The 10,879-nt window shown below is 40.5% G+C and overlaps 2 protein-coding genes across 3 annotated transcripts; both read left to right on the top strand.

Moving 5' to 3' along the window:
• Positions 1–317: 317 nt before the first annotated feature.
• LOC110534046 (guanine nucleotide-binding protein G(I)/G(S)/G(O) subunit gamma-8) lies at positions 318–4,633 on the top strand. Of its 2 annotated transcripts, XM_021618688.2 has the most exons (3): positions 318–1,474; positions 3,934–4,081; positions 4,266–4,422. In XM_021618688.2, exons 2-3 carry the CDS (start codon positions 3,998–4,000, stop codon positions 4,392–4,394), a joined length of 213 nt encoding a protein of 70 aa, XP_021474363.1. In that variant the 5' UTR covers positions 318–1,474; positions 3,934–3,997; the 3' UTR covers positions 4,395–4,422. The 2 variants fall into 2 exon arrangements, with proteins under 2 accessions (XP_021474363.1, XP_036790475.1); XM_036934580.1 differs by lacking the exon at positions 318–1,474 and having other exon boundaries at positions 3,164–4,081; positions 4,266–4,633.
• A 502-nt stretch (positions 4,634–5,135) lies between these two features.
• Positions 5,136–9,903, top strand: LOC110534044 (transmembrane protein 45B). Its single transcript, XM_021618684.2, has 6 exons — positions 5,136–5,285; positions 7,360–7,562; positions 7,695–7,907; positions 8,094–8,278; positions 8,380–8,522; positions 8,686–9,903. The coding sequence occupies exons 2-6, from the start codon at positions 7,370–7,372 to the stop codon at positions 8,786–8,788; spliced, it is 837 nt and encodes a 278-aa protein (XP_021474359.1). The 5' UTR covers positions 5,136–5,285; positions 7,360–7,369; the 3' UTR covers positions 8,789–9,903.
• The last annotated feature ends 976 nt before the right edge of the window (positions 9,904–10,879 follow it).

Below are 10,879 nucleotides of genomic sequence, written 5' to 3'. Positions count from 1 at the left end.
GTTATTTTAATGGACAAAAAATGTACTTTCCTTTCAAAAATAAGGACATTTCTAAGTGACCCCAAACTTTTTAACGGTAATGTACATGTATGTTGCTTTGCTCTAAGACTCCCACAGGTCTCACAAGTCTAGTCCGAAGGTCCCCTGGTACCAGTTGAAAAAATGAATGGAAGTACAGTATATATGGAGATTATATGAACCTCTCTTATATCTCACAGATATATGACAGACACTTCAGAACAAACTTCCTTTAGATTTTCTGGGCGGACTATCTGTTGATCCATGTAGGGAATCTGTTATCCAATGCGTTTGTACGGGCTAATAGGTTAGACTGTTATGGGTTCAAATTTAAGACCAAAAAGCTCATTTTTTGTTTTCAGGAAATGCCAATTTTGACTTTGCAGCTGGCCCATCTAGTGGAAACTGCTCAGTTCTGCCTCCAGGGCAAGATTAATTACAATAAACATCAACCTGCAGCAGAGAAAGCGTAAGTGTTGAAGGACTTTACCTGGCTGTGCTGGTTGGAAGCACTCTACTTGCAGTGAGACGACCAATCAACGCAGGGAAACACCTGCTAATGATGCACTTGGCATTAAACTATGAGGCAGGCACTGCAGCCCCTGCTGTAGCCTGGCAACCCTGCAAGCCCTGCTAGAGATACTGAAAATCCAGACAGTACTTAGAGTTACTGGAAGCTAAATGTAACTTCCTCTTCAGAGACTCCACATCACACTCCATTTTAGACCATCAGGATCCCTAATCACACAATATATGGTATTAGACACTATAACACTCCGTACTACACAAGTATTTAAGTATGCCACAGTGTAGCACAACAACGGTGGTACGAAGCCTCCCCCTTGTAATCTTTCAGGTAAATATTTGTTGTGGGTAGCATGTGGAAAACAACCACTAGGCTTATCTCTCATGACACCTCTCCTGCCTAAGGCTCTTGGTTACATGCAAATCACTTACTTTTTCCACAGAACTGTAGTACAGTAATACAACAATACAAAATAAATACAGTCTTAAACAGAAAATGTAAGAGCAACACAGATTATTTTTTGTTTATAATAAATAATCAGACCCAATAAGCATAACCCAAATTTGCCTGAAAAAATGATTAGGGGATGAAATGACAACCTTTTACAACAAAATTGTACGAGTCTCCTCTAAAGTAAACAGCTAAAATGACAAGTCTGATTGATGACAATCAAATGATAGGCACTGTCAAGAGAGGAAGGTCACACCCTATGTCGTCTGCTTTCGTTGCATTGAGCCCAACATGGGGGAAGAACGAGAGGTAATTACTGTATGAGAGGAGGGAACCTATTCAAGCCCTCCTCCCCATCATACTCACTAATCTCTCTCCATTTGGAACTCTCAAATTGTTTGTAGAGAGATTGCCTTGTTCAACCATTCCACCTCAACTCGGGAGTCCTGGACCTACCAACCTGTCTGTCTTGTTTTTGCGGTAAGTGGCTAATTAGAATCCTTAAATTAGATTGATTGTGTTCTGGTCCATAGTGACAGTTGATGTTGTTGTAAATAGAATATTGATATACACTGAACAAAAATATAAACTCAACATGTAAAGTATTGGTCCCATGTTTCATGAGCTGAAATAAAAGACCCCAGACATTTTCCATAGTCAAAAACGCTTATTTCAAAAACGTTTGGCACACATTTGTTTACATCCCTATTAGTGAGCATTTCTCCTTTGCCAAGATAATCCATCCACCTGACTGGCATATCAAGAAGCTGATTAGACAGCATGGTCATTACACAGGTGCACCTTGTGCTGGGGACAATAAAAGGCCATTCTAAAATGTGCCGTTTTGTCACACAACACAGTGCCACAGATGTCTCAAATTTGGAGGGAGCGTGCAATTGGCATGCTGACTGCAGGAATGTCTACCAGAACTGTTGGTAGAGAATTTAATGTTAATTTATCTACCATCAGCCACCTCCAACGTTGTTTCAGAGAATTTGGCAGTGCGTCCAACTGGCCTCACAACCGCAGACTACGTGTAACCACGTCAGCCCAGGACCTCCACATTTCTGCACAATCTGTCTCCGGGAAGCTCATCTGGGTGCTCGTCATCCTCACCAGGGACTTGAACCGACTGCAGTTCGGTGTTGTAACCAACTTCAGTGGGCAAATGCTCACCTTCGATGGCCACTGGCATGCTGGAGAAGTATGCTCTTCACAGATGAATTACGGTTTCAAATGTACTGGGCGGATGGCAAACAGTGTGAATGGCATCGTGTGGGAGAGCGGTTTTCTGATGTCAACGTTGTGAACAGAGTGCCCCATGGTGGCGGTGGGGTTATGGTATGGGCAGGCCTTGGCACCTATGGACATTGAATGCAATTGCATTTTATCGATAGCAGTGTGAACGCACAGAGATAACGTGACGAGATCCTGAGGCCCATTGTCGTGCCATTCATCCGACGCCATCACCTCATGTTTCAGCATGATAATGCCCGGCCCCATGTGGCAAGGATCTGTACACAATTCCTGGAAGCTGAAAATGTCCCAGTTCTTCCATAGCCTGCATAATTACCAGACATGTCACCCATTGAGCATGTTTGGGATGCTCTGGATCAACCTGTACGACAGCTTGTTCCAGTTCCCGCCAATATCCAGAAACTTCACACAGCAATTGAAAAGGAGTGGGACAACATTCCACAGGCCACCACAACCAACAGCCTGATCAACTCTATGTGAAGGAGATGTGTCGAGCTGCATGAGACAAATGGTGGTCACACAATACTGTCTGGTTTTCTGATCCACGCTCTTACCTTTTTTTAAGGTATCTGTGACCAACAGTTGCATATCTGTATTCCCAGTCATTGGAAATCCCTAGATTAGAGTCTAATTTATTTTTTTCAATTGATTGATTTCCTTATGTGGACTGTAAACTCAGGAAAATCTTAGACATTTTGTTGCGTGTTGTGTTTACAGTGCATTCGGAAAGCATTCAGACCCCTTGACTTTTTCCAAATTTTGTTACATTACAGCCTTATTCTAAAATGGATGAAATAATTGTTTTTCTTTTCAGTCAACACAAAATACCCCATTATGACAAAGCAAAAACAGGTTTTAAGACATTTTTGCAAATGTATTACAAATATACAACTGAAATACTGAATACTTTCCGAAGGCACTGTATGTTTTTGTTCAGTGTATATTTGTCTGTGTTCTGATGTAGACAACAAACTATAAAGTTTGAGATATGTGTTGTTGTACAGTGTTGTTGTACAGTTCATTAAAGTGTAGTAGGCCTACATGTTATGTAAATGTTCATGTAAAAAACAAAGCTAGTGTTCATCAGTTGTCTATGAAATTGAGGACAAATTAACGAAAAGAAACTGCCCTCTGAAGGGGCCGAGTGGGCAATTGTCATTGAGAGCCACACTGTGCCACATGATGACCAGCTACATAATTGGTTATGGAGGGATGAGAGAGGTGATTGCGGAATTTCCTCTGTTATTTGCTTTATTCACATGCAATTTGTAAGAGAACTAATGCTACTAATTTGAATCATCACAAATACAGTAAGACTATCATGACAAGGTAATAACAAGTGTTCAGCACATTTTATTAACAGATACGCAACAGGGAAACAGGTGATGTGCTAGCAGAAACACCCTGGGTAATTTATTTTTTAGTTTATTTCACCTTTATTTTATCAGGGAATCATAATGCCGCTGCCTATGCATGCCTCTCCCTGCACCTCTTCCCTCTGAGGCCCTCACTGTGACACTTCCAGCTTAGGACCAGGCAGCAGCAATAACAAGCAAATGAAACCATTATACATTGGCATGGTTCCATCTCGTGCTTTGGCATTTACGTCTGATCCATGGTATATGGCAATACCTGTATAACTGATAATTTTTTTTAAAAATTCTGATCATTCTTCTTTAAAGCATTAACATAATACATGATCTACAAACTGTTGTACCAGGCTGAGGTACAGTGAGAGGAAGCAGGATGTCCAATAACATGGCTAAGATTACAGATATCCGCAAGACAGTGGAACAGCTGAAACTGGAAGTTAACATCGAAAGAATGATGGTGAGCAAGGAATGGTTTAAGGCACAATGGTTATTAGGCACAAGATCATTTTCTGTTTTATTTTTGATCTCTTTAGGTACCAAACAAGCTGTCCATTGTCAATTTACATTGTAAATAGAGCACATTGGCTCCCACTCTCCAATCTGATAGCGTTGTCCTTGTTAATCATGTGTTCTATGTGCAGGTGTCCAAAGCAGCAGCTGATCTGATGGCCTTCTGTGAGGCTCATGCCAAGGAGGACCCTCTGGTGATACCAGTGTCATCCTCTGAGAACCCTTTTCGGGAGAAGAAATTCTTCTGTGCCATACTCTAATCCCCACAAATTCACTTTATTAAATACAATAACTCTACGTTTTGTGTCATTATTAGCAATAAGTAATTGACAGTTCTCAGGACAAATAATGCTAACACAGTTGAAGAACCCTTGAACATTTTGGTTTTGGTAGGCCTAATCAGTGTGATGATTTTTTGTATTTTAAAAAGGTGTATATGTATGTGCTTGAATGATTTATCTGGATTGATCTGATTGACTGAAATAGAACGTTCTTTACGATGGGAGCAAAGTTCATTCGAGGCCTACAAACCTAGCTTACATACTAGCCTCTCCCTTTCAGCACACTGCCCTGACAATTAGAGATTACACATTAACTTAAATTGCACCTAAATCCGTCTAAAAACCTCAGCAATACTTTACTGTAAAATGTCTAACATCTAAGAGTGCTGTGAACCTTTTCAGGGTTTCAACATCATTAGTGCCAATAATAGCCCAATTTTGGTTATTTTGAAATTGACAACTTTAACACAAAATAGCTATATTATATTGAGGATCAAACTGTTTGCATATAAAACTAGTGTTGTGTTATTGAAGTAGGCCTACACTGCAGGTGCCTCACATCATTCCATTGATGCATTACAGGCGATCAAAGAAAAATATATGAATTAAACAAACAGATAGTCAACATAAGCATATCATGTGTTGTCCATTTGTAAATAGTACCCTGGGTGCTGTGCTCCTTGGTCGCAGTCAAGTCATGCAAAGCAAGCAAGGGCGGTGTCACGTGATGCTTACACTACAGGTAGATGAGCAGGTGTGTGTGTGGACACAGGTACTAGGGCCACTGTTAGTTCAATATTCATCTCAACTAACAGGATTCACTGATTTGAGAGGGAGAGGTCGGCCAACTGCGCCGTGACAACGAACAAGGTCTGAACATTTCAAATTGTCTCTGTGTGTTTGTGGTTGTTGTGTAACTTATGAATAGCAGAGTAAAACCATTGTTCTCTCATGATTGATGAGTAAAGGGTCCAAAGTATATGGCGTTGTCCCGACAATGGTCCAAATGTCAACAGGTCTGAAGGCTACATTTATAGGACTGGACAGAAGAGGAGAAATTGCTCCATTTAAACTTCAAATCAATGCTTCCTAGTTTTTCACTCTAATGAGAAAATACAAATTGACAGAAAAAATACTATATTCTACGCAATGTCGAATGCGAGGTCGACCAGTCGAGAAAACCTTGTCTGACAAATAGTAATCCAAGTAGAAATACCGACCACTCCTCTTCCATGTTAAATATGCACTCTCAAACGTTTGATTATATCAGCCAGTAATTTTGAAAGTGGTGCTCACGAGCCAAAAGTGGGCCCCCTTTTTGTGTACTACTTCCTCAATTTGTGTATTACATCATCCATTTCGTAAAATATGTCACGGCCGGCAAATTATTATTATTATTATAAATATTTTTTGCAATTCATATGTTATGAATCCAATTTGCACTATATGTTACAACTTTGTTGTGCTTAAGATCCTGGAGTGCATATTAAAGTCAACACACACACACACACCTTATTCATATGTCCTCTGTCGAAACAACGGTAAGCTTTAACCAACCAAAGGTATACTATACATTACATTACATTACAGCGAAAGTAACTACCAACAAATAAAAAGGATGGCACTTTAGCCTCGTGTAAAGTCTAATAAACAAATAACAAACCGATATTCACTGCGAGCATGACTTAAAGGACAATGATATCACCTACATCACTCACACGGCCGGTTTTCTAACTCTTGCTTTTCAAGTAAAGACAACATAGCAAAATGTAGCCTGCCTCTCAGCGCATAGTCAACACACCATTTTTAGTAAGGTACATTCACAATAATACCAGGTGCCTTTTTAGGAACTCGCTGTCAATATCTCACAAACAAAATATTTTATGACATATTTTTAACGTCAATTATCTGACATGGCTGGAAACGACAAACTGGTGTGCAAACTACAGAATTGTCTTGCCTTGTTATCCTTTACGATTCACCTCAGGCTTCTTTCTACCCTTCTCTCCTATGGGGCTGCACAAATTAATAGGCCTTTTCCATTTGCAAGACAAATGGTTTGAACTTGTATCTTGTATCCACAAGATTGTGGAGGGTCAGATTACCGAAAGGACATGCAGAGCAAGTGCTCCGGGGCCCATGACCTCCTGGGGGCCCACAACCCCCTCTTTAAAAAAAGGACATGTGCCCTGTGTGCCCATTTGATAATCCAGCCCTCCAGGAGATAGATCCCATTTCTCAAACTATTCGTCTTGAACACGTCATAAGCAATGGCAAAATGTGTAGAATTGCAGGAAATTTGCCACAGGGCCCCAAATGCGGTAATCCAGCCTTGTCCTGGATGCATGGAAGGAATTACCTGTACACAATGCCTGTTCTAAATTGACCTCACAAGATGAACAAATACTACAATCTGGATTACTAACGACTGAATGGGCCTATTTTAAAATAATTTCCATTTTTATTTGTAGGGGGTGGGTTCCAAAGACCCTATCCATTTTTGTTTAAGGGGACCTTTAAGATTCATAGGTTTTGCTGCAGGCCTTATTATCAGATACTGTTGCTATGTGTGTAAAACTCTGCCACTATACGTTGCACAAGCCATCTATATTAGTCTTTGTGGTTAAGCCCTGGCTGTTGTGAGAGTGTGCTTGCAGGCTTGGTCTGAGTCAGACCGGAACTAGATAAAGAGAAGTAACCACTGTCTGGTTTGACATTTTGATATTGTGTGACTTAAAGAAGATATTGTCTGATTGCTGATTTCACCAATAAGCCAATGATTGACAAGTTCACACACACCTTTTTGCACATTTTTATTAAAGTTTCATGTAAACAGTAAAGTTACTCAAACAGTTATTTGCCATGGTAATTACTTTTAGCACAAAACAACTTTCCTATAATTTATTTCACATTTAATGCATAATTCACATTTCTCATTTGTCAGGGTTGACTGGATGATGGCCAACTTCAAGGGACATGCCCTTCCTGGCAGCTGCTTTCTGCTGTTAGGCCTGTGTTGGTCAGTGATGTACCCTCTCCGACACTGCTGGAGGAGGCATCAGCCTAAAGCAAGACAAAAACTGCCCCTGTTCTTTAACAGAATAGACTTAATCGAGGGGACACTTATGATTTTCTTTGCCTTTGTGGGTGAGTGTCTTCCCTCGTGCACTTATTTGGACTGCTCTCTCTTTAAGATCTTACACTATGGAATCTCTCAACCTCTGAATGATCTGCAAGAGGCTTGCTGTTTGACCCTGATGTTGTCCTGTCACTCTGTAGGCATCATGGCAGAGCAGTTTGTGCCTGATGGGCCCCATGCCCACCTGTACAACAGAGAGACCCAGTCCTGGGTGAAGCTGATGAACTGGCAGCACAGCACTATGTACCTCTTCTTCAGTATCGCTGGAGTTGTTAAAGTCCTCACTATGTCACCGCTTCCAGTCCCACTTGGTCTTGACCGCCTTGCTCTCTCCCTGGCTTTTTTTATTGAAGGTACAGTGTCAAGAGTTTGAATGTTATTTGTTACATATCCCTTACCAGACTAGAGGCAGATTTGAATTAGCAGGTATTCCTACCATCAGTATAATTGTCTGTTTTCATATGCTCTTTGACCACTAGACAGATTAGATGTTATCTGCATATTGTATCAATATTCCAGGATGTTCCATTCCCCTCCAGGGCTCCTGTTTTACTTCCATGTGCACATGCGCCCTCCTCTGGATACCCACATCCACTCCATGCTGTTTGTGCCGGTGTTTGGTGGGGCGGCCATCACCCTGTTGGAGGTGTTCATGCGAGATAACATCGTACTGGAACTGCTCAGGACCAGCATGACCATCCTGCAAGGCTCCTGGTTCTTTCAGGTAGAACAGTAACCACCACCAAATGAACCACTGTCATTTTCAAACGAGTCAATCCCATCACGCTCACACAGAGGAACTGAGCAAAGTGGGTACTCTTTCAGATTGGATTCGTGCTGTACCCATTAAACGGAGTACAGTGGGATCTGCAGGCACACGATAACACCATGTTCATCACCATGTGTTTCTGCTGGCATCTAGCTGTGGCCCTGCTGATCGTTGGCATCAACTACTGGATGGGCTGGTGGTGAGCATCTTCCTTTTAATCAATATACCTTTGTCATATCGCCTCTTTAATAGGTCAGTTTAACTTCATCAAATAAAGTCATTCCATTGCCATTGCTTGGGTAAATTCACTGCCTGCATGAGCCAATGCTAATCCATGGCTTCTTCTTCTCTGGTCCTAACAGCTGTGTACAACGATGTTCAGGAAGAGGAAGTGACATAGAGATCATGATGAGAAAGACATCCAGCTCCAAAAAGGCTCTGCTAGAGGAGTCAGACGAAGAGTAGACAGACGCATCATGAAGTGTGTCCAGTAGTAGATCACTGTTACGCGATTCTCCACAATTGTTTGTCTGAAATTTGATTAACTGGTTTCTCTCGTTTCAAATCAAATCAAAATTGTATTAGTCACATGCGCCGAATACAACAGTAGACCTTACAGTGAAATGCTTACTTACGGACCCCAACAATGCAGCTTAAAGGGGGAAAAAAAAAGAAGATACAAATAAATGTAAAAAAAGAGAAGCAATAAAACAATAGCGAGACTATATACAGGGGCGTACCAGTACAGAGTCAGTGGGGGGGCACCGGTGAGTCGAGGTTTGTAACCCTGCTACTGTGTATGTGTATTTTGAGTGTCATTTTATCAATGAAATAACGACATGCCTTGTCGAGTTAAGATTCAAGCCAAATTAATTTGAAATAAAATGCTTTACTGAGCCCGGACAAATGTAATGTAATTCAAAGTATAAAAGCTAATAACTGATTTTCAAAACTGAGGAGGTTGCTATGAGACCAAGGAAAATAGGTGAGATGTAAAAGTATTCCATGGAGGTGAGAGAATTTCAACATTTCTTGTGACACATTAACACCTGTTGTGTATTCATTATGTTGTGCAATGGAAAACCAAACAGAACAAAAACGGGGGATAGGACCTACCTGAATTTGTCCAATAATGAAATATTATTTCTGTTGCAATACGTACTCAGTTTGGAGAAAACGGTTTCTGTTGCGAAACCAAACATTTTGAAAATGGAATCTGACTAATGAATACACCCGACATTGTAACACGACAATGTTACCTGCTGGGGTTTCCTCTCCTCTTAAGCCAGTTGAAACATTTGCATACTCGTCCTGCCTATGGCTATACAGAACGGAGAGCTACAGTCCTGTAGGTTTTCGCACCAGTCCAAGTTGTAACTAGCCTAATTCAGTTGGTCAACCAGCTAAATATTAAAATCAGGTGTGCTAGGTTAGGGTTGGAGATTTTAACAGGACAGTAGTTCTCCAGGAACAAGGTTGGAGAGCCCTGCTATAGAGCAACATGCTTCTTTCCCTCCGGAAAACAGAATGTCTAATGATTGTCAGAGATAATATATTTCCAATAAATATTTTTTCATTCACTGTGTAGTTTAATTTTTTTAAATAATGATTATTTTAGGTACAAAATACTTACATGACCACATAAAACACTTTATTGCTACCAGATTCATCAAAAATTAACACAAACAAATGAAAGAAGATTATAAAGGAGAGAGATTACATTGTGTGATATATTTTCATACCATACCCAAAAGATGGAACTACAAACTTTGCACTCAAATCTTCACTAATCGCAGTGATAAGATTAGTCTATGGTGGGCTTCATCACTGCATCCATGAGATTAAAGATACCTAGAACAATGTATCTGCTTAGACATCGTACTAGTCAGGCGTTAAAGTGGATGGGAATGAATAGCAAATCAACTTGAAATGTTTTATATAGATCAACAGGTCGGGTGGGAAAAAAAATCCACCTCCAGTCTGTTTACCATGAGTAGAAACTAGGGTAGTTTCAGTCTAGTTTGCATAATGACATTTGCGAGCGGTTGACCGAACCTTGCCTGACACTTACTGTAGTAAAGCAATTCAATTCCATCTATTCCATGGTGATGCAAACTCTTAGCCTTTCACAACAGATACAGTGCCCTCGGAAAGTATTCACACCCCTTCACTTTTTCCATACAGCCTGAATTTAAAATGGATTAAATGTAGATTTTTGTCGTCACTGGCCTACACACCACACACACACACACACGTCAGTTGTACAACGGAATGCATTCAACTGAAATGTGTCTTCTGCATTTAACACAACCCCTCTGAATCAGGATTTCACCAGGAGACCAACAGTGACTTTAAAACAGTAACAGAGTTTAATGGCTGTGATTGGAGAAAACTGAGGACGGATCAACAATATTGTAGTTACTCCACAATACTCACCTAATTGACAGTGAAATAGGAAGCCAGTACAGAATAAAAATATTCCAAAACATGCATGCTGTTTGCAACAAGGAACTAAAGTAATACTGCAAAAAATGTGGCAAAGCAATTCACTTTTTG

This window comes from Oncorhynchus mykiss, chromosome 10, assembly GCF_013265735.2.
Source record: "Oncorhynchus mykiss isolate Arlee chromosome 10, USDA_OmykA_1.1, whole genome shotgun sequence".
NCBI lineage: Eukaryota > Metazoa > Chordata > Actinopteri > Salmoniformes > Salmonidae > Oncorhynchus > Oncorhynchus mykiss.
The sequence above is the reverse complement of the archived record's forward strand: the minus strand, read 5'-3'. Positions and strand labels throughout refer to the sequence as shown.

Excerpts from the sequence above, each read along its gene's own strand:
- LOC110534046 (XM_036934580.1), top strand. The coding sequence starts at position 3,998 with ATGTCCAATAACATGGCTAAGATTACAGATATCCGCAAGACAGTGGAA. Across the intron at positions 4,082-4,265 it reads TTAACATCGAAAGAATGATG|GTGTCCAAAGCAGCAGCTGA; the intron begins GTGAGCAAGGAA and ends TTCTATGTGCAG.
- LOC110534044 (XM_021618684.2), top strand. The coding sequence starts at position 7,370 with ATGATGGCCAACTTCAAGGGACATGCCCTTCCTGGCAGCTGCTTTCTG. Across the intron at positions 8,279-8,379 it reads AAGGCTCCTGGTTCTTTCAG|ATTGGATTCGTGCTGTACCC; the intron begins GTAGAACAGTAA and ends GTACTCTTTCAG. Across the intron at positions 8,523-8,685 it reads AACTACTGGATGGGCTGGTG|CTGTGTACAACGATGTTCAG; the intron begins GTGAGCATCTTC and ends TGGTCCTAACAG.